A 25,288-nucleotide genomic window follows, 5' to 3' on the forward strand; every position below is an offset into this window, starting at 1 on the left:
GTGCTGGGCTGGCAGCAGCATGGCCCCGGACCTCCACGGGACCCTCTTTCCTGAGCATGCTGGGCTTGCAGGCAGGACCCGTGGGACACTTGGGGTGGTGACATGGCACCCCTCTCCCTGGGACCCCCACAGCCAGGATCCTGTCTTTTCTTAGGGGGACTCCTGAACTTTGCAGCACCCCCAGGGCTGGCACAGCCGTTGCTGAGGGGAGCCCGGGCTCAGTAGGACTCGCAGAACTGTGGCAGCCCCGTTTTGGGGGTCAGGGCTCATCAGGACACTCAGGACCATCAACCCCCCAAATTCTGAGATCCTCCTGTAGTGATTACACCCCCTCTCCACGGGACCCCCGCGGTAATGACAGCCCTCTTGAGTGGGGCTGGGCTCATCAGGAGCCCCGGGGCTTTAACACCTCACCGCCCTGCCTGGGAGCCCCAAAGCCGTGTTATCTCTCTTTGTAGAGGGCTCTTCTGGCCTTTGCAGCACCCCCAGGGCTGGCACAATTCCTTTTTGGGGGACAGGGCTCGCTGGGAGGCCGAGGGATGTGGCACCTTGAAGGGGTGGGTGTCCTTAACACCAGGGTCCCCCATTCTCTCTCGGGCAAGTGGCCTCCCAGTGCCAAGTGCTTCAGTCACCCTTGGGGCACCCATCCTCCCCTCCACTTCCCTGTGTTCCTGATGAGCTGAAGTCACTCCTGGATGCCCCAGGGGGGCTTCTCCATGCCCTCCCTTCCCCAGCCAGGTGACAGGGGCCTGGTTATGGGTGTTGGGCCTGGCCTTTGCTTTGCTTTGTGCCCCACCAGAGAATCCATCTCTGGCCAAAATTGCCCTGGCTCCCGCCTGCACCTCCTTGGCCCCATATCCACATCCTGCTCCATCCCAAACTGCCAATGGGCTCCTGGATCAGCTCCTGCCTCACGGACAATCCTGGTTTGAAAGTCTGACAAGGAGCACTGGCACACACACGGGCAAAGAGGCGTGTCCTCTACTGAAGAAGACCTTGGGGGGCGGTGAGTAATCAGAGGACTTTGGGGTGCCAGGAAGGCCACACAGCTGAGTAGCTCAAGCAGAAAACAGCAACGCCAATGAGAAGTCACAAGAGCAAAACAGAGGACTGCACTGATGCCATGAAGATTTTTGCCTTTTCTTTTATACCCGTTATACCCTTTTACAACTTCTCTGTTCCTAGTGCTTTTTCCCCACAGTCTTGGACTTGCTTGTCAAGCTAAGAGACTAAACATTTTAGAAGCTTCGTAGCTAGGGATCAGTGTGCCCCAGAGCCCAAGGTCCTCTCCAGAACACATTCTGTAAAGCAAGATAGAACCAAACAGGGGAAGGTTCCTTGGGGAGGGGGGCTCACTTGAGCCTCTCATTGGGGAATCTTTGATAGTTATGCTAATTAGTAAAACCTATAATGTTATACCCAATGTTGGGGGAGAGGGGGACACAGAGAGTCTCGGCGGGGTGCATCTCGATGCATATGACCTGGACGTGTACACCTAAGAATCCTTAAAAACGAACACCAAGGTAAAATCCCTTTTCCCCTTCTAACCATGTATGACTCTTGATTTTAAGAGTGGAAAAGGCATCAGCACAAAATGGCAAAAACAAAGACCTTTCCTAAAATCACCCGCAATTTTATTCTTTGTCAAATAATCCCCTTGCAGCTCTTCAAATGTTTCAGGGCAGCAGTCGGCAGTGCTTGAATAGCATCAAAGGTCACGGGCGTGACACCCAGCTTTCTCAGAATTCCTGATTTCTATAGAAGTACAGGTATCTAGAAAAATACACGGAAATTCACCGTGAGCAGGAGGAAGTGGTGCTTTCTGCAGGCTCCTGTCAGAGCTCTTGGCCCTCCACAAAGGAACGGGGCGCCTTCCCAACACCCACAAAGTGGGTTTGGACTCCCTGGCCGGCTTTGATCTCCAGGTGGGAGAAAAGGGAGGCCCAGTCGAACACCTTTGGGATTAGTTCTAGGTTATGATTCTTTTTGCCCCCAGTCTTTAGCTCCGCTAAAGTTCCATCTGCTTTGGCACATCCATGAGGAAAGTGAGGCAGGTTGGAACCACCGAGGACATCAACACCAGGGACTCCATGTCGAGGGCACGTTTGAAGAGCAAAGAAATCAAGTGCCCTTAAGTAAAAGTGACAACCAGCTGGTTTGGTTTCTTTGAAGTCCGGTACAGAAAGAAAAGTTTTCAGCAGGTGAACAAAGCAGGCTGTTCACAAGTGCCATTAGAAACCAGAAACTCCACCCATAAAAACCCAACCTGCAGGATTTCAACCCTGCTTTCTCGACAGTGGACGTGGCACTCAGTGCCATGGCCTGGTTCTCAGGGTGCTGTTAGGTCATAACTTTATTACCCTGCAGGTGACACTCGAGGGCCATCAGGGGTGACCGAGTGTCCCCTGCAGTGCCAAGGTCCGGCCAGGCCAGGCGCGGGGACCGGGCTGGCCACGCCCCTTTCCTCGTTGGCCACGCCCCTTTCCTCGTTAGCCACGCCCCTTTCCTCGTTAGCCACGCCCCTTTCCTCGTTGGCCACGCCCCTTTCGACCATCAACCGCCCCTTCGGCTCAGGCTCCGCCCCCACGCGCCCTCCGCAGCTCTCATTGGCCGCCGCCGTCCCCTCGCGCCCAGCGCCACCTCTCATTGGCTGCCGCCGTCGCCTCGTGCCGGCTGCGCTTTGCCATTGGCTGCGGGCGCCGCTGTTGTTGTTCGTGCTGTTCCTGGCAGCAGGAGCGGCCCGGGGCTCACCTGGCACCTCTCGTCCCCTCTCTTCGCCACTTAGCGCATCTTATCGCCTCTGGGCCCTTCTTAGCACCTCTCACCTCTTAGCTCTCTTCCCCTCCCACTCCTTACCATCTCTTGCCACCTGTCCCCTGTCCCCTGGCGCCGCTCTCTTGCCGCAGCTCGATCGTCGCTCGCTCGCTCGCTCCCTGCCCGGGCCATGTCACTGTGCGGCGGCCGCGGGCTGCCCGGGCTGGCGGCCATCTCCCCGCTGCCCTCGCCGGGCACGGCCCCGCTCACGCCGCTGGACAAGGCTGACCCGGCGGGCCCCGCCAGGTGAGGGGGTGGCCGAGGGCCAGCGGCTGGGAGGGGCTTTGGCCGCCCGCCGCACGCGGGACTGCCCCGACGGGACACGGCTGCTCCGCGCGGGGCTCGGCGGCGGGGCCGTGCCAAAGGGGGCTGGCACGCTTTGGGGATCCCCTGCTGCAGCTCCTGCCCCCGGCCCGGCAGGGCCACAAGGGGCGAGGCCCAAGCGGGCCGCTGACACTGCCCCGTCCTGACCGCCCGCAGGCACCGGGACACCCCGAAGCGGGGCCACGGGGGGCTGCCCCTGCCGCGGCTGTGGCACACGCCGTCCCCGCAGCCGCTGGCCTCGGACTGTGGCCGCCACTCGCTCTCTTGCCAGCCCCCGGATGCAGGTGAGGGATGCGGCTGCTCCGTCCCCGGGCGCTGCCCGGGCCTGGGCTCCTGCAGAGGGTGTTAGCCTAAGGGGACAGGGCTGTGGCGGGAGGGCTTGGCCGAGGGGCTGGCGAGGGGCTCGAGGCGGGGCAGCTGGTGGGGAGGGATGGGCGGGAGCCTAGAGCTGCGCTGGCCGGGGCGCAGCCGGGAAGCGCTGCGGTGACAGCCTGCTCCGGGGGACACGCGACATTCCATGGGCAGCGGTGCTCGCAGGGCCGTTGGCACCCGCCTGCTGGGGGACTCCGTGCCCGGCCCCGAAGTGCCCGGGGCCCCGGGCTGGGGGCAGGAGGCCGATCCCCGCAGCGGGGCTACTAGCCCAGTGCCTTGTTCCCGCAGGACTGGAGCCGGACTTCCCCACGCAGCAGAAGCCCGCGGCCGCGCAGGAAGAGTGAGCGGCCCCATGCCCGTGTCCTCCCGGGGACACCCCCTGTCCCTCCCCCGCGCAGCAGGGCCCGCTCTCAGCCTCGCTGGCGGCTGTGCAGCCAGCTGTGAGCCCCAGGCTGTGCCTGGGCGGTGGCAAGCTGGCCTGCTTGGGCGGCGACGTGGATGCCACCGCCACTGACCCCATCTCTGCTCTCCCCACAGCTCCCAGAGAACGATGCCGGCGTTCGGGAGAGCGCTCAAAGAGTAAGTGCAGGGGCTCTGTCCCTGCCGCAGGACATGAATGCCGGGCTGTCCCCGTGCCCAGGCTGTCCCTGTCCCACAGCCAAAAGCCAGGCTGTCCCCGTTCCCCCTGCTGGGGTCCCGCTCAGGCCGTTGGTGTTTCCTCAGTGCCTGGAGGTGGTTTTGCCCCAGGTCCCTTTGGGGAGCTGTGACAGCCCCGGGTGGGGGGGGGGGGGCGTCTCACCCCGCCCTGAGCACGTGGGGGACAGAGGTGGCAATGGCAGAGGGGTGGGACTCAGCGGCCCAGGCCACCTGCTGTCATTTGACCCTTTCCTCTGCCGGCTCTTGCAGCAGGAAGCTCCTTCGGCAGAGGATGCACGCGTTGCCGGTGAGTGCTGGAGGCTGCGCAGGGCTGAGCAGAGCGAGGCAGGATCCTGCCGAGTCCCTGGGCGAGCCGGGACGAGGAGGATGGAGGCAGGAGAGGGGGCAGGGCTGGTGCGCACCTCTCACCGCTGGCTGTCCCACAGGCGTGGCAGCGGGACGGCAGCCGCGTCCTGAAGGACATCTCGCAGCTGCAGGAGCGCAGGGACAGAGCGCGGCGGCGCCGCAGGGAGCCCGAGGATGAGGTGAGGGGGGCAGCGAGAGCTGGGGGGCAGGGAGGGGACAGAGGGGTGCTGACGCCGTGTCCCCCCCGCTGCAGGAGGGCTTTGTGGCCAAGAAGCTGCCGAGGCCGGGCCAGCGGAGCCATGGGGCCGCCAGGAGGGAGCCCCTTGCCGAGAGCCCCTGGGCCGCATCAGAGCTGCTGGTGAGAGAGGCTGGAGGGCTCGGGAGGGCAGCAGCGATGGGTGATGCCGGGGCTGCACGCGTGGGAGCTGCCGCTCCGAGCTGCCCGCGTGGCCTGGAGAGCTGCGGAGGTGGGAGATGGCCGGGCCGGGGGGTCACGGGGACAGCCCGTGCGTCTCCAAAGCTGGAAGGCACCGGCAGGTGGTGGATGGAGCTCGCCTATGGGATCCGTGCCTGCCTGCGGCTGGGAAGCAGCTGGCAGGACTTGTGCCCATTTCACGATCTCCTCTGCCTGTGCCCCAAGTCTCCCCAGCTGCTGCCCTGGCAGAGCGATGCCACCGTGCCCCAGGAGAAGGAGAACGTGGTGAGCACGCCGGTGATGAGCAAGGAGGAGGCAAAGCTGGTACGTGGGAGCCTTTGGGAAGTGGACAGAGCCCCACAATCCCCTCTTGGGGTCTCCACTGGGGCGTCTGGGGCCGCTGCTTGGTGAGCAGCAGCAGCCCAGAGACTGTGGGCTTGTCTTGGTCACGGGGAGCGGGAGCCTCGGCCGCTGCCCTGCTGGTGCTGGGGCTTGCCAGAGCGCCAGGCAGCAGCGCGGGCTCTCCCCACAGCGGCCGGGGAAGCGCAGCCAGTGCCGGCAGCTGTCCCGCTCGCCCTCGGAGCCGGGCAGTGTCGCCAGGCCCGTCCTGAAGCGGGGACAGCCCTCGGACAGCGACAGCCCTGTGGAGGCCAAGCGGCAGAGGAGGGTGGCCGGCAGCCCTGGCCAGGAGGCGTCGCTGGAGCCGGTGGGTGCTGGGGAAGGTGTGGGCTGAGAGCCAGCGTGTCCCTGGCGGGCCTGGGCCCCGGCCCGGCTCTGGCAGAGCCGCTGCTGACATTTGGGGGTGTCTCTGGCTGGTGCCTCGGCAGGGAGCGTGGCTGGAGCCTTCCCGCTCCGCCCGGCGTGAGGAGCTCGAGAACCTGCTGGCCAACGATGACCAGGAGCTCATCGGGGATTTCTCCAAGGTAGGGCCACGAGGATGGGGCAGGTGAGGGGGTGCCCCCATCATTCGGAACGGGGAGCATGGCTGGAGCCCCGCAGCGCTGTGAGAGCCCAAAGCGAGCTGGTGGCCCATGCCTGGGGCCACGGGGCCTTGGGGCCGTGACTTGCCAGCCTGCAGCATCGCTGCGGTGCATGAAGAGCCCCATGGCCGCTCCTCTGCTCCAGCCGTGTGGCACAGCCCCGTCTATGTGGCCCTTGCCCTCCCGCGGGGGCACAGCTGGCCGCTCGGGGGCTTGTGGGCTGGGGCGACAGGTTGCAGGCCTGGGAGGTGTCCTTGGAATGGGGCTGAGCCCAGAGCCTGTCTGTTGCAGCCTCACCTCCTGCCGACGGTGGAGGGCAAGGAGCCGGGCCTGAAGTACATCTCCCCTGAGACGGTAAGGGGGCTGCAGCCCCTCCCCGGCCCCCCCGAGGGGCTGCCTGCCTGCTCTCGCCCTGTCCCCCGGCTGTCCCCCCCTTTGGTGACGCGCTCCCCCCGCAGCTGGCGGCGGTGCTGGCGGGGCACTTCAGCAGCAGCATCGAGAGCAGCCTCGTCGTGGACTGCCGCTATCCCTACGAGTACGAGGGGGGCCACGTCAAGGTCAGAAGCCCCTCGTGGCCCTGGGGCCGGGAGGAAGGGCGGGGTCCGAAGCACCCTCGGAGGTGCTGAGCCCACGGCGAGGGCTCGAGCAGCCCCCCCGGAGGGCACTGAGCCGCCCGGTGGGGTGGAGCAGCCCCTGGGCAGTGCCGAGCCACCCCCTGAAGGGCTGGTTCGCAGCTGCAAGGAGGAGGGTGACGGTGTCCCAGGACCGCGGGTGACGGTGCTGCTGGGGGAGGCTTGGGGGCAGCGTCCTTGAGTCGCTGCACAAAATGCAATGGGACACGGAGGGGGAAAAGGCGCCTTCTCTGCCTCGCCAGGGCGCTGTCAACCTGCCGCTGCAGCGGGACGTGGAGGAATCGCTGCTGGAGCAGCCCATCGTGCCCCTGGACTCCAGCAGGAGGGTGATCGTCATCTTCCACTGCGAGTTCTCTGTTGAGCGGGGGCCCAAAATGTGAGTGATGGCCCGGGGGGCCCGCTGGGCTCTGCCAGCCGCGGATCCCGGCACGGGGGTGATGCCGCGCGTTTTGTCCGTGGCACAGGTGCAAGTTCCTGCGGGAGAGGGATCGCCGCTGCCACGAGTACCCCCAGCTGCACTACCCCGAGCTGTACGTGCTGAAGGGCGGCTACCGGGAGTTCTTCCTCCAGTTCCCGGTGAGTGCCGTCCCCGTGTCCCCTCGGTGGCAGGCGGTCGGCGCCGAGAGGGAAGAAGTGGCGGGGGCACACGGCGGTGGCGAGGGGCAGCTGTGGCTCTGAGCATCCTCGCCGCCACGGGCGGGGATCTGCAGGGCCGGCGGCTGCTGTGCTGCGGGGGCTGACGGAGCCGTCCGTGGCTTGCAGAGCCACTGCGAGCCCCGGGACTATCGGCCCATGCTGCACTCCGCGTTCAAGGAGGAGCTGCGCAAGTTCCGCGGGCAGAGGCGGCTCCGCGAGCGCGGCCGGCGGGCGCTCTTCAGCCGCGGGCGGGACCTGTGAGCGCCCGGGGGTCTCTCAGCCGCGTCGGGGCAGCGCTGGAGCTGGGAACGGAGGAAGGCTTCCCTTGGCTGCGGATGCGCCTCGCCTGCTCGCTCGGGTTTGCTGCGATGGCTTTGGGGTGGTAGTTTTTGTTCAGAGCGGTTTTGCGTTTGTTCGTTGCAAATATTTTTGTGTTTGTTCGTTGTTGCAAATATTTTTTTGTTCGTTGTTCGAAATATTTTGTGTTTGTTTGTTGTTATAAATATTTTTGCGTTTGTTTGTTGTTCTAAATACTTTTGTGTTTGTTTCCGGTTAGGAATAGTTTTGTGTTCGTTGTTATCAATATTTCTGAGTGTCTCCGTTGTTAGGATTGTTCGCTGCAGTCTCTGTTAATAAAGTCCGATTGCAGGAGAACAAAGGCGTGTCCTGAGCTCTCGCTGCCCGCACCAGGCTGCTGCAGGGGTGGGAGCCCCCGATGCGGGGCTGGTGGGATGGCCAGGCCGGGCTGGAGGGCTCTGCCGGGGGTCTGGGGACAGGGGCAGCTGCTGGCAGGGGACAGGGCTGAGGTGCTGGCTTCCTTGTGGGGCGTGGTGACTTCCCCAGGGACACGTGGGCAAGCGTTGGCCCCGTGGCTGCTGTTCCTGCGTGCTGGGCTGGCAGCAGCATGGCCCCGGACCTCCACGGGACCCTCTTTCCTGAGCATGCTGGGCTTGCAGGCAGGACCCGTGGGACACTTGGGGTGGTGACATGGCACCCCTCTCCCTGGGACCCCCACAGCCAGGATCCTGTCTTTTCTTAGGGGGACTCCTGAACTTTGCAGCACCCCCAGGGCTGGCACAGCCGTTGCTGAGGGGAGCCCGGGCTCAGTAGGACTCGCAGAACTGTGGCAGCCCCGTTTTGGGGGTCAGGGCTCATCAGGACACTCAGGACCATCAACCCCCCAAATTCTGAGATCCTCCTGTAGTGATTACACCCCCTCTCCACGGGACCCCCGCGGTAATGACAGCCCTCTTGAGTGGGGCTGGGCTCATCAGGAGCCCCGGGGCTTTAACACCTCACCGCCCTGCCTGGGAGCCCCAAAGCCGTGTTATCTCTCTTTGTAGAGGGCTCTTCTGGCCTTTGCAGCACCCCCAGGGCTGGCACAATTCCTTTTTGGGGGACAGGGCTCGCTGGGAGGCCGAGGGATGTGGCACCTTGAAGGGGTGGGTGTCCTTAACACCAGGGTCCCCCATTCTCTCTCGGGCAAGTGGCCTCCCAGTGCCAAGTGCTTCAGTCACCCTTGGGGCACCCATCCTCCCCTCCACTTCCCTGTGTTCCTGATGAGCTGAAGTCACTCCTGGATGCCCCAGGGGGGCTTCTCCATGCCCTCCCTTCCCCAGCCAGGTGACAGGGGCCTGGTTATGGGTGTTGGGCCTGGCCTTTGCTTTGCTTTGTGCCCCACCAGAGAATCCATCTCTGGCCAAAATTGCCCTGGCTCCCGCCTGCACCTCCTTGGCCCCATATCCACATCCTGCTCCATCCCAAACTGCCAATGGGCTCCTGGATCAGCTCCTGCCTCACGGACAATCCTGGTTTGAAAGTCTGACAAGGAGCACTGGCACACACACGGGCAAAGAGGCGTGTCCTCTACTGAAGAAGACCTTGGGGGGGGGTGAGTAATCAGAGGACTTTGGGGTGCCAGGAAGGCCACACAGCTGAGTAGCTCAAGCAGAAAACAGCAACGCCAATGAGAAGTCACAAGAGCAAAACAGAGGACTGCACTGATGCCATGAAGATTTTTGCCTTTTCTTTTATACCCGTTATACCCTTTTACAACTTCTCTGTTCCTAGTGCTTTTTCCCCACAGTCTTGGACTTGCTTGTCAAGCTAAGAGACTAAACATTTTAGAAGCTTCGTAGCTAGGGATCAGTGTGCCCCAGAGCCCAAGGTCCTCTCCAGAACACATTCTGTAAAGCAAGATAGAACCAAACAGGGGAAGGTTCCTTGGGGAGGGGGGCTCACTTGAGCCTCTCATTGGGGAATCTTTGATAGTTATGCTAATTAGTAAAACCTATAATGTTATACCCAATGTTGGGGGAGAGGGGGACACAGAGAGTCTCGGCGGGGTGCATCTCGATGCATATGACCTGGACGTGTACACCTAAGAATCCTTAAAAACGAACACCAAGGTAAAATCCCTTTTCCCCTTCTAACCATGTATGACTCTTGATTTTAAGAGTGGAAAAGGCATCAGCACAAAATGGCAAAAACAAAGACCTTTCCTAAAATCACCCGCAATTTTATTCTTTGTCAAATAATCCCCTTGCAGCTCTTCAAATGTTTCAGGGCAGCAGTCGGCAGTGCTTGAATAGCATCAAAGGTCACGGGCGTGACACCCAGCTTTCTCAGAATTCCTGATTTCTATAGAAGTACAGGTATCTAGAAAAATACACGGAAATTCACCGTGAGCAGGAGGAAGTGGTGCTTTCTGCAGGCTCCTGTCAGAGCTCTTGGCCCTCCACAAAGGAACGGGGCGCCTTCCCAACACCCACAAAGTGGGTTTGGACTCCCTGGCCGGCTTTGATCTCCAGGTGGGAGAAAAGGGAGGCCCAGTCGAACACCTTTGGGATTAGTTCTAGGTTATGATTCTTTTTGCCCCCAGTCTTTAGCTCCGCTAAAGTTCCATCTGCTTTGGCACATCCATGAGGAAAGTGAGGCAGGTTGGAACCACCGAGGACATCAACACCAGGGACTCCATGTCGAGGGCACGTTTGAAGAGCAAAGAAATCAAGTGCCCTTAAGTAAAAGTGACAACCAGCTGATTTGGTTTCTTTGAAGTCCGGTACAGAAAGAAAAGTTTTCAGCAGGTGAACAAAGCAGGCTGTTCACAAGTGCCATTAGAAACCAGAAACTCCACCCATAAAAACCCAACCTGCAGGATTTCAACCCTGCTTTCTCGACAGTGGACGTGGCACTCAGTGCCATGGCCTGGTTCTCAGGGTGCTGTTAGGTCATAACTTTATTACCCTGCAGGTGACACTCGAGGGCCATCAGGGGTGACCGAGTGTCCCCTGCAGTGCCAAGGTCCGGCCAGGCCAGGCGCGGGGACCGGGCTGGCCACGCCCCTTTCCTCGTTGGCCACGCCCCTTTCCTCGTTAGCCACGCCCCTTTCCTCGTTGGCCACGCCCCTTTCGACCATCAACCGCCCCTTCGGCTCAGGCTCCGCCCCCACGCGCCCTCCGCAGCTCTCATTGGCCGCCGCCGTCCCCTCGCGCCCAGCGCCACCTCTCATTGGCTGCCGCCGTCGCCTCGTGCCGGCTGCGCTTTGCCATTGGCTGCGGGCGCCGCTGTTGTTGTTCGTGCTGTTCCTGGCAGCAGGAGCGGCCCGGGGCTCACCTGGCACCTCTCGTCCCCTCTCTTCGCCACTTAGCGCATCTTATCGCCTCTGGGCCCTTCTTAGCACCTCTCACCTCTTAGCTCTCTTCCCCTCCCACTCCTTACCATCTCTTGCCACCTGTCCCCTGTCCCCTGGCGCCGCTCTCTTGCCGCAGCTCGATCGTCGCTCGCTCGCTCGCTCCCTGCCCGGGCCATGTCACTGTGCGGCGGCCGCGGGCTGCCCGGGCTGGCGGCCATCTCCCCGCTGCCCTCGCCGGGCACGGCCCCGCTCACGCCGCTGGACAAGGCTGACCCGGCGGGCCCCGCCAGGTGAGGGGGTGGCCGAGGGCCAGCGGCTGGGAGGGGCTTTGGCCGCCCGCCGCACGCGGGACTGCCCCGACGGGACACGGCTGCTCCGCGCGGGGCTCGGCGGCGGGGCCGTGCCAAAGGGGGCTGGCACGCTTTGGGGATCCCCTGCTGCAGCTCCTGCCCCCGGCCCGGCAGGGCCACAAGGGGCGAGGCCCAAGCGGGCCGCTGACACTGCCCCGTCCTGACCGCCCGCAGGCACCGGGACACCCCGAAGCGGGGCCACGGGGGGCTGCCCCTGCCGCGGCTGTGGCACACGCCGTCCCCGCAGCCGCTGGCCTCGGACTGTGGCCGCCACTCGCTCTCTTGCCAGCCCCCGGATGCAGGTGAGGGATGCGGCTGCTCCGTCCCCGGGCGCTGCCCGGGCCTGGGCTCCTGCAGAGGGTGTTAGCCTAAGGGGACAGGGCTGTGGCGGGAGGGCTTGGCCGAGGGGCTGGCGAGGGGCTCGAGGCGGGGCAGCTGGTGGGGAGGGATGGGCGGGAGCCTAGAGCTGCGCTGGCCGGGGCGCAGCCGGGAAGCGCTGCGGTGACAGCCTGCTCCGGGGGACACGCGACATTCCATGGGCAGCGGTGCTCGCAGGGCCGTTGGCACCCGCCTGCTGGGGGACTCCGTGCCCGGCCCCGAAGTGCCCGGGGCCCCGGGCTGGGGGCAGGAGGCCGATCCCCGCAGCGGGGCTACTAGCCCAGTGCCTTGTTCCCGCAGGACTGGAGCCGGACTTCCCCACGCAGCAGAAGCCCGCGGCCGCGCAGGAAGAGTGAGCGGCCCCATGCCCGTGTCCTCCCGGGGACACCCCCTGTCCCTCCCCCGCGCAGCAGGGCCCGCTCTCAGCCTCGCTGGCGGCTGTGCAGCCAGCTGTGAGCCCCAGGCTGTGCCTGGGCGGTGGCAAGCTGGCCTGCTTGGGCGGCGACGTGGATGCCACCGCCACTGACCCCATCTCTGCTCTCCCCACAGCTCCCAGAGAACGATGCCGGCGTTCGGGAGAGCGCTCAAAGAGTAAGTGCAGGGGCTCTGTCCCTGCCGCAGGACATGAATGCCGGGCTGTCCCCGTGCCCAGGCTGTCCCTGTCCCACAGCCAAAAGCCAGGCTGTCCCCGTTCCCCCTGCTGGGGTCCCGCTCAGGCCGTTGGTGTTTCCTCAGTGCCTGGAGGTGGTTTTGCCCCAGGTCCCTTTGGGGAGCTGTGACAGCCCCGGGTGGGGGGGGGGGGCGTCTCACCCCGCCCTGAGCACGTGGGGGACAGAGGTGGCAATGGCAGAGGGGTGGGACTCAGCGGCCCAGGCCACCTGCTGTCATTTGACCCTTTCCTCTGCCGGCTCTTGCAGCAGGAAGCTCCTTCGGCAGAGGATGCACGCGTTGCCGGTGAGTGCTGGAGGCTGCGCAGGGCTGAGCAGAGCGAGGCAGGATCCTGCCGAGTCCCTGGGCGAGCCGGGACGAGGAGGATGGAGGCAGGAGAGGGGGCAGGGCTGGTGCGCACCTCTCACCGCTGGCTGTCCCACAGGCGTGGCAGCGGGACGGCAGCCGCGTCCTGAAGGACATCTCGCAGCTGCAGGAGCGCAGGGACAGAGCGCGGCGGCGCCGCAGGGAGCCCGAGGATGAGGTGAGGGGGGCAGCGAGAGCTGGGGGGCAGGGAGGGGACAGAGGGGTGCTGACGCCGTGTCCCCCCCGCTGCAGGAGGGCTTTGTGGCCAAGAAGCTGCCGAGGCCGGGCCAGCGGAGCCATGGGGCCGCCAGGAGGGAGCCCCTTGCCGAGAGCCCCTGGGCCGCATCAGAGCTGCTGGTGAGAGAGGCTGGAGGGCTCGGGAGGGCAGCAGCGATGGGTGATGCCGGGGCTGCACGCGTGGGAGCTGCCGCTCCGAGCTGCCCGCGTGGCCTGGAGAGCTGCGGAGGTGGGAGATGGCCGGGCCGGGGGGTCACGGGGACAGCCCGTGCGTCTCCAAAGCTGGAAGGCACCGGCAGGTGGTGGATGGAGCTCGCCTATGGGATCCGTGCCTGCCTGCGGCTGGGAAGCAGCTGGCAGGACTTGTGCCCATTTCACGATCTCCTCTGCCTGTGCCCCAAGTCTCCCCAGCTGCTGCCCTGGCAGAGCGATGCCACCGTGCCCCAGGAGAAGGAGAACGTGGTGAGCACGCCGGTGATGAGCAAGGAGGAGGCAAAGCTGGTACGTGGGAGCCTTTGGGAAGTGGACAGAGCCCCACAATCCCCTCTTGGGGTCTCCACTGGGGCGTCTGGGGCCGCTGCTTGGTGAGCAGCAGCAGCCCAGAGACTGTGGGCTTGTCTTGGTCACGGGGAGCGGGAGCCTCGGCCGCTGCCCTGCTGGTGCTGGGGCTTGCCAGAGCGCCAGGCAGCAGCGCGGGCTCTCCCCACAGCGTCCGGGGAAGCGCAGCCAGTGCCGGCAGCTGTCCCGCTCGCCCTCGGAGCCGGGCAGTGTCGCCAGGCCCGTCCTGAAGCGGGGACAGCCCTCGGACAGCGACAGCCCTGTGGAGGCCAAGCGGCAGAGGAGGGTGGCCGGCAGCCCTGGCCAGGAGGCGTCGCTGGAGCCGGTGGGTGCTGGGGAAGGTGTGGGCTGAGAGCCAGCGTGTCCCTGGCGGGCCTGGGCCCCGGCCCGGCTCTGGCAGAGCCGCTGCTGACATTTGGGGGTGTCTCTGGCTGGTGCCTCGGCAGGGAGCGTGGCTGGAGCCTTCCCGCTCCGCCCGGCGTGAGGAGCTCGAGAACCTGCTGGCCAACGATGACCAGGAGCTCATCGGGGATTTCTCCAAGGTAGGGCCACGAGGATGGGGCAGGTGAGGGGGTGCCCCCATCATTCGGAACGGGGAGCATGGCTGGAGCCCCGCAGCGCTGTGAGAGCCCAAAGCGAGCTGGTGGCCCATGCCTGGGGCCACGGGGCCTTGGGGCCGTGACTTGCCAGCCTGCAGCATCGCTGCGGTGCATGAAGAGCCCCATGGCCGCTCCTCTGCTCCAGCCGTGTGGCACAGCCCCGTCTATGTGGCCCTTGCCCTCCCGCGGGGGCACAGCTGGCCGCTCGGGGGCTTGTGGGCTGGGGCGACAGGTTGCAGGCCTGGGAGGTGTCCTTGGAATGGGGCTGAGCCCAGAGCCTGTCTGTTGCAGCCTCACCTCCTGCCGACGGTGGAGGGCAAGGAGCCGGGCCTGAAGTACATCTCCCCTGAGACGGTAAGGGGGCTGCAGCCCCTCCCCGGCCCCCCCGAGGGGCTGCCTGCCTGCTCTCGCCCTGTCCCCCGGCTGTCCCCCCCTTTGGTGACGCGCTCCCCCCGCAGCTGGCGGCGGTGCTGGCGGGGCACTTCAGCAGCAGCATCGAGAGCAGCCTCGTCGTGGACTGCCGCTATCCCTACGAGTACGAGGGGGGCCACGTCAAGGTCAGAAGCCCCTCGTGGCCCTGGGGCCGGGAGGAAGGGCGGGGTCCGAAGAACCCTCGGAGGTGCTGAGCCCACGGCGAGGGCTCGAGCAGCCCCCCCGGAGGGCACTGAGCCGCCCGGTGGGGTGGAGCAGCCCCTGGGCAGTGCCGAGCCACCCCCTGAAGGGCTGGTTCGCAGCTGCAAGGAGGAGGGTGACGGTGTCCCAGGACCGCGGGTGACGGTGCTGCTGGGGGAGGCTTGGGGGCAGCGTCCTTGAGTCGCTGCACAAAATGCAATGGGACACGGAGGGGGAAAAGGCGCCTTCTCTGCCTCGCCAGGGCGCTGTCAACCTGCCGCTGCAGCGGGACGTGGAGGAATCGCTGCTGGAGCAGCCCATCGTGCCCCTGGACTCCAGCAGGAGGGTGATCGTCATCTTCCACTGCGAGTTCTCTGTTGAGCGGGGGCCCAAAATGTGAGTGATGGCCCGGGGGGCCCGCTGGGCTCTGCCAGCCGCGGATCCCGGCACGGGGGTGATGCCGCGCGTTTTGTCCGTGGCACAGGTGCAAGTTCCTGCGGGAGAGGGATCGCCGCTGCCACGAGTACCCCCAGCTGCACTACCCCGAGCTGTACGTGCTGAAGGGCGGCTACCGGGAGTTCTTCCTCCAGTTCCCGGTGAGTGCCGTCCCCGTGTCCCCTCGGTGGCAGGCGGTCGGCGCCGAGAGGGAAGAAGTGGCGGGGGCACACGGCGGTGGCGAGGGGCAGCTGTGGCTCTGAGCATCCTCGCCGCCACGGGCGGGGATCTGCAGGGCCGGCGGCTGCTGTGCTGCGGGGGCTGACGGAGCCGTCCGTGGCTTGCAGAGCCACTGCGAGCCCCGGGACTATCGGCCCATGCTGCACTCCGCGTTCAAGGAGGAGCTGCGCAAGTTCCGCGGGCAGAGGCGGCTCCGCGAGCGCGGCCGGCGGGCGCTCTTCAGCCGCGGGCGGGACCTGTGAGCGCCCGGGGGTCTCTCAGCCGCGTCGGGGCAGCGCTGGAGCTGGGAACGGAGGAAGGCTTCCCTTGGCTGCGGATGCGCCTCGCCTGCTCGCTCGGGTTTGCTGCGATGGCTTTGGGGTGGTAGTTTTTGTTCAGAGCGGTTTTGCGTTTGTTCGTTGCAAATATTTTTGTGTTTGTTCGTTGTTGCAAATATTTTTTTGTTCGTTGTTCGAAATATTTTGTGTTTGTTTGTTGTTATAAATATTTTTGCGTTTGTTTGTTGTTCTAAATACTTTTGTGTTTGTTTCCGGTTAGGAATAGTTTTGTGTTCGTTGTTATCAATATTTCTGAGTGTCTCCGTTGTTAGGATTGTTCGCTGCAGTCTCTGTTAATAAAGTCCGATTGCAGGAGAACAAAGGCGTGTCCTGAGCTCTCGCTGCCCGCACCAGGCTGCTGCAGGGGTGGGAGCCCCCGATGCGGGGCTGGTGGGATGGCCAGGCCGGGCTGGAGGGCTCTGCCGGGGGTCTGGGGACAGGGGCAGCTGCTGGCAGGGGACAGGGCTGAGGTGCTGGCTTCCTTGTGGGGCGTGGTGACTTCCCCAGGGACACGTGGGCAAGCGTTGGCCCCGTGGCTGCTGTTCCTGCGTGCTGGGCTGGCAGCAGCATGGCCCCGGACCTCCACGGGACCCTCTTTCCTGAGCATGCTGGGCTTGCAGGCAGGACCCGTGGGACACTTGGGGTGGTGACATGGCACCCCTCTCCCTGGGACCCCCACAGCCAGGATCCTGTCTTTTCTTAGGGGGACTCCTGAACTTTGCAGCACCCCCAGGGCTGGCACAGCCGTTGCTGAGGGGAGCCCGGGCTCAGTAGGACTCGCAGAACTGTGGCAGCCCCGTTTTGGGGGTCAGGGCTCATCAGGACACTCAGGACCATCAACCCCCCAAATTCTGAGATCCTCCTGTAGTGATTACACCCCCTCTCCACGGGACCCCCGCGGTAATGACAGCCCTCTTGAGTGGGGCTGGGCTCATCAGGAGCCCCGGGGCTTTAACACCTCACCGCCCTGCCTGGGAGCCCCAAAGCCGTGTTATCTCTCTTTGTAGAGGGCTCTTCTGGCCTTTGCAGCACCCCCAGGGCTGGCACAATTCCTTTTTGGGGGACAGGGCTCGCTGGGAGGCCGAGGGATGTGGCACCTTGAAGGGGTGGGTGTCCTTAACACCAGGGTCCCCCATTCTCTCTCGGGCAAGTGGCCTCCCAGTGCCAAGTGCTTCAGTCACCCTTGGGGCACCCATCCTCCCCTCCACTTCCCTGTGTTCCTGATGAGCTGAAGTCACTCCTGGATGCCCCAGGGGGGCTTCTCCATGCCCTCCCTTCCCCAGCCAGGTGACAGGGGCCTGGTTATGGGTGTTGGGCCTGGCCTTTGCTTTGCTTTGTGCCCCACCAGAGAATCCATCTCTGGCCAAAATTGCCCTGGCTCCCGCCTGCACCTCCTTGGCCCCATATCCACATCCTGCTCCATCCCAAACTGCCAATGGGCTCCTGGATCAGCTCCTGCCTCACGGACAATCCTGGTTTGAAAGTCTGACAAGGAGCACTGGCACACACACGGGCAAAGAGGCGTGTCCTCTACTGAAGAAGACCTTGGGGGGCGGTGAGTAATCAGAGGACTTTGGGGTGCCAGGAAGGCCACACAGCTGAGTAGCTCAAGCAGAAAACAGCAACGCCAATGAGAAGTCACAAGAGCAAAACAGAGGACTGCACTGATGCCATGAAGATTTTTGCCTTTTCTTTTATACCCGTTATACCCTTTTACAACTTCTCTGTTCCTAGTGCTTTTTCCCCACAGTCTTGGACTTGCTTGTCAAGCTAAGAGACTAAACATTTTAGAAGCTTCGTAGCTAGGGATCAGTGTGCCCCAGAGCCCAAGGTCCTCTCCAGAACACATTCTGTAAAGCAAGATAGAACCAAACAGGGGAAGGTTCCTTGGGGAGGGGGGCTCACTTGAGCCTCTCATTGGGGAATCTTTGATAGTTATGCTAATTAGTAAAACCTATAATGTTATACCCAATGTTGGGGGAGAGGGGGACACAGAGAGTCTCGGCGGGGTGCATCTCGATGCATATGACCTGGACGTGTACACCTAAGAATCCTTAAAAACGAACACCAAGGTAAAATCCCTTTTCCCCTTCTAACCATGTATGACTCTTGATTTTAAGAGTGGAAAAGGCATCAGCACAAAATGGCAAAAACAAAGACCTTTCCTAAAATCACCCGCAATTTTATTCTTTGTCAAATAATCCCCTTGCAGCTCTTCAAATGTTTCAGGGCAGCAGTCGGCAGTGCTTGAATAGCATCAAAGGTCACGGGCGTGACACCCAGCTTTCTCAGAATTCCTGATTTCTATAGAAGTACAGGTATCTAGAAAAATACACGGAAATTCACCGTGAGCAGGAGGAAGTGGTGCTTTCTGCAGGCTCCTGTCAGAGCTCTTGGCCCTCCACAAAGGAACGGGGCGCCTTCCCAACACCCACAAAGTGGGTTTGGACTCCCTGGCCGGCTTTGATCTCCAGGTGGGAGAAAAGGGAGGCCCAGTCGAACACCTTTGGGATTAGTTCTAGGTTATGATTCTTTTTGCCCCCAGTCTTTAGCTCCGCTAAAGTTCCATCTGCTTTGGCACATCCATGAGGAAAGTGAGGCAGGTTGGAACCACCGAGGACATCAACACCAGGGACTCCATGTCGAGGGCACGTTTGAAGAGCAAAGAAATCAAGTGCCCTTAAGTAAAAGTGACAACCAGCTGGTTTGGTTTCTTTGAAGTCCGGTACAGAAAGAAAAGTTTTCAGCAGGTGAACAAAGCAGGCTGTTCACAAGTGCCATTAGAAACCAGAAACTCCACCCATAAAAACCCAACCTGCAGGATTTCAACCCTGCTTTCTCGACAGTGGACGTGGCACTCAGTGCCATGGCCTGGTTCTCAGGGTGCTGTTAGGTCATAACTTTATTACCCTGCAGGTGACACTCGAGGGCCATCAGGGGTGACCGAGTGTCCCCTGCAGTGCCAAGGTCCGGCCAGGCCAGGCGCGGGGACCGGGCTGGCCACGCCCCTTTCCTCGTTGGCCACGCCCCTTTCCTCGTTGGCCACGCCCCTTTCGACCATCAACCGCCCCTTCGGCTCAGGCTCCGCCCCCACGCGCCCTCCGCAGCTCTCATTGGCCGCCGCCGTCCCCTCGCGCCCAGCGCCACCTCTCATTGGCTGCCGCCGTCGCCTCGTGCCGGCTGCGCTTTGCCATTGGCTGCGGGCGCCGCTGTTGTTGTTCGTGCTGTTCCTGGCAGCAGGAGCGGCCCGGGGCTCACCTGGCACCTCTCGTCCCCTCTCTTCGCCACTTAGCGCATCTTATCGCCTCTGGGCCCTTCTTAGCACCTCTCACCTCTTAGCTCTCTTCCCCTCCCACTCCTTACCATCTCTTGCCACCTGTCCCCTGTCCCCTGGCGCCGCTCTCTTGCCGCAGCTCGATCGTCGCTCGCTCGCTCGCTCCCTGCCCGGGCCATGTCACTGTGCGGCGGCCGCGGGCTGCCCGGGCTGGCGGCCATCTCCCCGCTGCCCTCGCCGGGCACGGCCCCGCTCACGCCGCTGGACAAGGCTGACCCGGCGGGCCCCGCCAGGTGAGGGGGTGGCCGAGGGCCAGCGGCTGGGAGGGGCTTTGGCCGCCCGCCGCACGCGGGACTGCCCCGACGGGACACGGCTGCTCCGCGCGGGGCTCGGCGGCGGGGCCGTGCCAAAGGGGGCTGGCACGCTTTGGGGATCCCCTGCTGCAGCTCCTGCCCCCGGCCCGGCAGGGCCACAAGGGGCGAGGCCCAAGCGGGCCGCTGACACTGCCCCGTCCTGACCGCCCGCAGGCACCGGGACACCCCGAAGCGGGGCCACGGGGGGCTGCCCCTGCCGCGGCTGTGGCACACGCCGTCCCCGCAGCCGCTGGCCTCGGACTGTGGCCGCCACTCGCTCTCTTGCCAGCCCCCGGATGCAGGTGAGGGATGCGGCTGCTCCGTCCCCGGGCGCTGCCCGGGCCTGGGCTCCTGCAGAGGGTGTTAGCCTAAGGGGACAGGGCTGTGGCGGGAGGGCTTGGCCGAGGGGCTGGCGAGGGGCTCGAGGCGGGGCAGCTGGTGGGGAGGGATGGGCGGGAGCCTAGAGCTGCGCTGGCCGGGGCGCAGCCGGGAAGCGCTGCGGTGACAGCCTGCTCCGGGGGACACGCGACATTCCATGGGCAGCGGTGCTCGCAGGGCCGTTGGCACCCGCCTGCTGGGGGACTCCGTGCCCGGCCCCGAAGTGCCCGGGGCCCCGGGCTGGGGGCAGGAGGCCGATCCCCGCAGCGGGGCTACTAGCCCAGTGCCTTGTTCCCGCAGGACTGGAGCCGGACTTCCCCACGCAGCAGAAGCCCGCGGCCGCGCAGGAAGAGTGAGCGGCCCCATGCCCGTGTCCTCCCGGGGACACCCCCTGTCCCTCCCCCGCGCAGCAGGGCCCGCTCTCAGCCTCGCTGGCGGCTGTGCAGCCAGCTGTGAGCCCCAGGCTGTGCCTGGGCGGTGGCAAGCTGGCCTGCTTGGGCGGCGACGTGGATGCCACCGCCACTGACCCCATCTCTGCTCTCCCCACAGCTCCCAGAGAACGATGCCGGCGTTCGGGAGAGCGCTCAAAGAGTAAGTGCAGGGGCTCTGTCCCTGCCGCAGGACATGAATGCCGGGCTGTCCCCGTGCCCAGGCTGTCCCTGTCCCACAGCCAAAAGCCAGGCTGTCCCCGTTCCCCCTGCTGGGGTCCCGCTCAGGCCGTTGGTGTTTCCTCAGTGCCTGGAGGTGGTTTTGCCCCAGGTCCCTTTGGGGAGCTGTGACAGCCCCGGGTGGGGGGGGGGGGCGTCTCACCCCGCCCTGAGCACGTGGGGGACAGAGGTGGCAATGGCAGAGGGGTGGGACTCAGCGGCCCAGGCCACCTGCTGTCATTTGACCCTTTCCTCTGCCGGCTCTTGCAGCAGGAAGCTCCTTCGGCAGAGGATGCACGCGTTGCCGGTGAGTGCTGGAGGCTGCGCAGGGCTGAGCAGAGCGAGGCAGGATCCTGCCGAGTCCCTGGGCGAGCCGGGACGAGGAGGATGGAGGCAGGAGAGGGGGCAGGGCTGGTGCGCACCTCTCACCGCTGGCTGTCCCACAGGCGTGGCAGCGGGACGGCAGCCGCGTCCTGAAGGACATCTCGCAGCTGCAGGAGCGCAGGGACAGAGCGCGGCGGCGCCGCAGGGAGCCCGAGGATGAGGTGAGGGGGGCAGCGAGAGCTGGGGGGCAGGGAGGGGACAGAGGGGTGCTGACGCCGTGTCCCCCCCGCTGCAGGAGGGCTTTGTGGCCAAGAAGCTGCCGAGGCCGGGCCAGCGGAGCCATGGGGCCGCCAGGAGGGAGCCCCTTGCCGAGAGCCCCTGGGCCGCATCAGAGCTGCTGGTGAGAGAGGCTGGAGGGCTCGGGAGGGCAGCAGCGATGGGTGATGCCGGGGCTGCACGCGTGGGAGCTGCCGCTCCGAGCTGCCCGCGTGGCCTGGAGAGCTGCGGAGGTGGGAGATGGCCGGGCCGGGGGGTCACGGGGACAGCCCGTGCGTCTCCAAAGCTGGAAGGCACCGGCAGGTGGTGGATGGAGCTCGCCTATGGGATCCGTGCCTGCCTGCGGCTGGGAAGCAGCTGGCAGGACTTGTGCCCATTTCACGATCTCCTCTGCCTGTGCCCCAAGTCTCCCCAGCTGCTGCCCTGGCAGAGCGATGCCACCGTGCCCCAGGAGAAGGAGAACGTGGTGAGCACGCCGGTGATGAGCAAGGAGGAGGCAAAGCTGGTACGTGGGAGCCTTTGGGAAGTGGACAGAGCCCCACAATCCCCTCTTGGGGTCTCCACTGGGGCGTCTGGGGCCGCTGCTTGGTGAGCAGCAGCAGCCCAGAGACTGTGGGCTTGTCTTGGTCACGGGGAGCGGGAGCCTCGGCCGCTGCCCTGCTGGTGCTGGGGCTTGCCAGAGCGCCAGGCAGCAGCGCGGGCTCTCCCCACAGCGGCCGGGGAAGCGCAGCCAGTGCCGGCAGCTGTCCCGCTCGCCCTCGGAGCCGGGCAGTGTCGCCAGGCCCGTCCTGAAGCGGGGACAGCCCTCGGACAGCGACAGCCCTGTGGAGGCCAAGCGGCAGAGGAGGGTGGCCGGCAGCCCTGGCCAGGAGGCGTCGCTGGAGCCGGTGGGTGCTGGGGAAGGTGTGGGCTGAGAGCCAGCGTGTCCCTGGCGGGCCTGGGCCCCGGCCCGGCTCTGGCAGAGCCGCTGCTGACATTTGGGGGTGTCTCTGGCTGGTGCCTCGGCAGGGAGCGTGGCTGGAGCCTTCCCGCTCCGCCCGGCGTGAGGAGCTCGAGAACCTGCTGGCCAACGATGACCAGGAGCTCATCGGGGATTTCTCCAAGGTAGGGCCACGAGGATGGGGCAGGTGAGGGGGTGCCCCCATCATTCGGAACGGGGAGCATGGCTGGAGCCCCGCAGCGCTGTGAGAGCCCAAAGCGAGCTGGTGGCCCATGCCTGGGGCCACGGGGCCTTGGGGCCGTGACTTGCCAGCCTGCAGCATCGCTGCGGTGCATGAAGAGCCCCATGGCCGCTCCTCTGCTCCAGCCGTGTGGCACAGCCCCGTCTATGTGGCCCTTGCCCTCCCGCGGGGGCACAGCTGGCCGCTCGGGGGCTTGTGGGCTGGGGCGACAGGTTGCAGGCCTGGGAGGTGTCCTTGGAATGGGGCTGAGCCCAGAGCCTGTCTGTTGCAGCCTCACCTCCTGCCGACGGTGGAGGGCAAGGAGCCGGGCCTGAAGTACATCTCCCCTGAGACGGTAAGGGGGCTGCAGCCCCTCCCCGGCCCCCCCGAGGGGCTGCCTGCCTGCTCTCGCCCTGTCCCCCGGCTGTCCCCCCCTTTGGTGACGCGCTCCCCCCGCAGCTGGCGGCGGTGCTGGCGGGGCACTTCAGCAGCAGCATCGAGAGCAGCCTCGTCGTGGACTGCCGCTATCCCTACGAGTACGAGGGGGGCCACGTCAAGGTCAGAAGCCCCTCGTGGCCCTGGGGCCGGGAGGAAGGGCGGGGTCCGAAGCACCCTCGGAGGTGCTGAGCCCACGGCGAGGGCTCGAGCAGCCCCCCCGGAGGGCACTGAGCCGCCCGGTGGGGTGGAGCAGCCCCTGGGCAGTGCCGAGCCACCCCCTGAAGGGCTGGTTCGCAGCTGCAAGGAGGAGGGTGACGGTGTCCCAGGACCGCGGGTGACGGTGCTGCTGGGGGAGGCTTGGGGGCAGCGTCCTTGAGTCGCTGCACAAAATGCAATGGGACACGGAGGGGGAAAAGGCGCCTTCTCTGCCTCGCCAGGGCGCTGTCAACCTGCCGCTGCAGCGGGACGTGGAGGAATCGCTGCTGGAGCAGCCCATCGTGCCCCTGGACTCCAGCAGGAGGGTGATCGTCATCTTCCACTGCGAGTTCTCTGTTGAGCGGGGGCCCAAAATGTGAGTGATGGCCCGGGGGGCCCGCTGGGCTCTGCCAGCCGCGGATCCCGGCACGGGGGTGATGCCGCGCGTTTTGTCCGTGGCACAGGTGCAAGTTCCTGCGGGAGAGGGATCGCCGCTGCCACGAGTACCCCCAGCTGCACTACCCCGAGCTGTACGTGCTGAAGGGCGGCTACCGGGAGTTCTTCCTCCAGTTCCCGGTGAGTGCCGTCCCCGTGTCCCCTCGGTGGCAGGCGGTCGGCGCCGAGAGGGAAGAAGTGGCGGGGGCACACGGCGGTGGCGAGGGGCAGCTGTGGCTCTGAGCATCCTCGCCGCCACGGGCGGGGATCTGCAGGGCCGGCGGCTGCTGTGCTGCGGGGGCTGACGGAGCCGTCCGTGGCTTGCAGAGCCACTGCGAGCCCCGGGACTATCGGCCCATGCTGCACTCCGCGTTCAAGGAGGAGCTGCGCAAGTTCCGCGGGCAGAGGCGGCTCCGCGAGCGCGGCCGGCGGGCGCTCTTCAGCCGCGGGCGGGACCTGTGAGCGCCCGGGGGTCTCTCAGCCGCGTCGGGGCAGCGCTGGAGCTGGGAACGGAGGAAGGCTTCCCTTGGCTGCGGATGCGCCTCGCCTGCTCGCTCGGGTTTGCTGCGATGGCTTTGGGGTGGTAGTTTTTGTTCAGAGCGGTTTTGCGTTTGTTCGTTGCAAATATTTTTGTGTTTGTTCGTTGTTGCAAATATTTTTTTGTTCGTTGTTCGAAATATTTTGTGTTTGTTTGTTGTTATAAATATTTTTGCGTTTGTTTGTTGTTCTAAATACTTTTGTGTTTGTTTCCGGTTAGGAATAGTTTTGTGTTCGTTGTTATCAATATTTCTGAGTGTCTCCGTTGTTAGGATTGTTCGCTGCAGTCTCTGTTAATAAAGTCCGATTGCAGGAGAACAAAGGCGTGTCCTGAGCTCTCGCTGCCCGCACCAGGCTGCTGCAGGGGTGGGAGCCCCCGATGCGGGGCTGGTGGGATGGCCAGGCCGGGCTGGAGGGCTCTGCCGGGGGTCTGGGGACAGGGGCAGCTGCTGGCAGGGGACAGGGCTGAGGTGCTGGCTTCCTTGTGGGGCGTGGTGACTTCCCCAGGGACACGTGGGCAAGCGTTGGCCCCGTGGCTGCTGTTCCTGCGTGCTGGGCTGGCAGCAGCATGGCCCCGGACCTCCACGGGACCCTCTTTCCTGAGCATGCTGGGCTTGCAGGCAGGACCCGTGGGACACTTGGGGTGGTGACATGGCACCCCTCTCCCTGGGACCCCCACAGCCAGGATCCTGTCTTTTCTTAGGGGGACTCCTGAACTTTGCAGCACCCCCAGGGCTGGCACAGCCGTTGCTGAGGGGAGCCCGGGCTCAGTAGGACTCGCAGAACTGTGGCAGCCCCGTTTTGGGGGTCAGGGCTCATCAGGACACTCAGGACCATCAACCCCCCAAATTCTGAGATCCTCCTGTAGTGATTACACCCCCTCTCCACGGGACCCCCGCGGTAATGACAGCCCTCTTGAGTGGGGCTGGGCTCATCAGGAGCCCCGGGGCTTTAACACCTCACCGCCCTGCCTGGGAGCCCCAAAGCCGTGTTATCTCTCTTTGTAGAGGGCTCTTCTGGCCTTTGCAGCACCCCCAGGGCTGGCACAATTCCTTTTTGGGGGACAGGGCTCGCTGGGAGGCCGAGGGATGTGGCACCTTGAAGGGGTGGGTGTCCTTAACACCAGGGTCCCCCATTCTCTCTCGGGCAAGTGGCCTCCCAGTGCCAAGTGCTTCAGTCACCCTTGGGGCACCCATCCTCCCCTCCACTTCCCTGTGTTCCTGATGAGCTGAAGTCACTCCTGGATGCCCCAGGGGGGCTTCTCCATGCCCTCCCTTCCCCAGCCAGGTGACAGGGGCCTGGTTATGGGTGTTGGGCCTGGCCTTTGCTTTGCTTTGTGCCCCACCAGAGAATCCATCTCTGGCCAAAATTGCCCTGGCTCCCGCCTGCACCTCCTTGGCCCCATATCCACATCCTGCTCCATCCCAAACTGCCAATGGGCTCCTGGATCAGCTCCTGCCTCACGGACAATCCTGGTTTGAAAGTCTGACAAGGAGCACTGGCACACACACGGGCAAAGAGGCGTGTCCTCTACTGAAGAAGACCTTGGGGGGGGGTGAGTAATCAGAGGACTTTGGGGTGCCAGGAAGGCCACACAGCTGAGTAGCTCAAGCAGAAAACAGCAACGCCAATGAGAAGTCACAAGAGCAAAACAGAGGACTGCACTGATGCCATGAAGATTTTTGCCTTTTCTTTTATACCCGTTATACCCTTTTACAACTT

The 25,288-nt window shown here is 64.4% G+C and overlaps 3 protein-coding genes across 3 annotated transcripts; all 3 read left to right on the forward strand.

Annotated features, from left to right (window-relative positions):
* The first annotated feature begins 2,944 nt into the window (after positions 1-2,944).
* On the forward strand, positions 2,945-7,436 carry LOC138101523 (M-phase inducer phosphatase 2-like). Its single transcript, XM_068999297.1, has 14 exons — positions 2,945-3,060; positions 3,295-3,422; positions 3,799-3,850; positions 4,048-4,089; positions 4,417-4,453; positions 4,593-4,691; positions 4,766-5,251; positions 5,460-5,633; positions 5,755-5,850; positions 6,199-6,261; positions 6,366-6,464; positions 6,782-6,915; positions 7,004-7,115; positions 7,302-7,436. Exons 1-14 carry the CDS (start codon positions 2,945-2,947, stop codon positions 7,434-7,436), a joined length of 1,773 nt encoding a protein of 590 aa, XP_068855398.1.
* A 3,547-nt stretch (positions 7,437-10,983) lies between these two features.
* Positions 10,984-15,474, forward strand: LOC138101522 (M-phase inducer phosphatase 2-like). The gene is made up of 14 exons (XM_068999296.1): positions 10,984-11,099; positions 11,334-11,461; positions 11,838-11,889; positions 12,087-12,128; positions 12,455-12,491; positions 12,631-12,729; positions 12,804-13,289; positions 13,498-13,671; positions 13,793-13,888; positions 14,237-14,299; positions 14,404-14,502; positions 14,820-14,953; positions 15,042-15,153; positions 15,340-15,474. The coding sequence occupies exons 1-14, from the start codon at positions 10,984-10,986 to the stop codon at positions 15,472-15,474; spliced, it is 1,773 nt and encodes a 590-aa protein (XP_068855397.1).
* A 3,526-nt stretch (positions 15,475-19,000) lies between these two features.
* Positions 19,001-23,491, forward strand: LOC138101520 (M-phase inducer phosphatase 2-like). The gene is made up of 14 exons (XM_068999294.1): positions 19,001-19,116; positions 19,351-19,478; positions 19,855-19,906; positions 20,104-20,145; positions 20,472-20,508; positions 20,648-20,746; positions 20,821-21,306; positions 21,515-21,688; positions 21,810-21,905; positions 22,254-22,316; positions 22,421-22,519; positions 22,837-22,970; positions 23,059-23,170; positions 23,357-23,491. The coding sequence occupies exons 1-14, from the start codon at positions 19,001-19,003 to the stop codon at positions 23,489-23,491; spliced, it is 1,773 nt and encodes a 590-aa protein (XP_068855395.1).
* Positions 23,492-25,288: the final 1,797 nt, after the last annotated feature.

This window comes from Aphelocoma coerulescens, unplaced genomic scaffold (genome assembly GCF_041296385.1).
Source record: "Aphelocoma coerulescens isolate FSJ_1873_10779 unplaced genomic scaffold, UR_Acoe_1.0 HiC_scaffold_315, whole genome shotgun sequence".
NCBI classification, from domain to species: domain Eukaryota; kingdom Metazoa; phylum Chordata; class Aves; order Passeriformes; family Corvidae; genus Aphelocoma; species Aphelocoma coerulescens.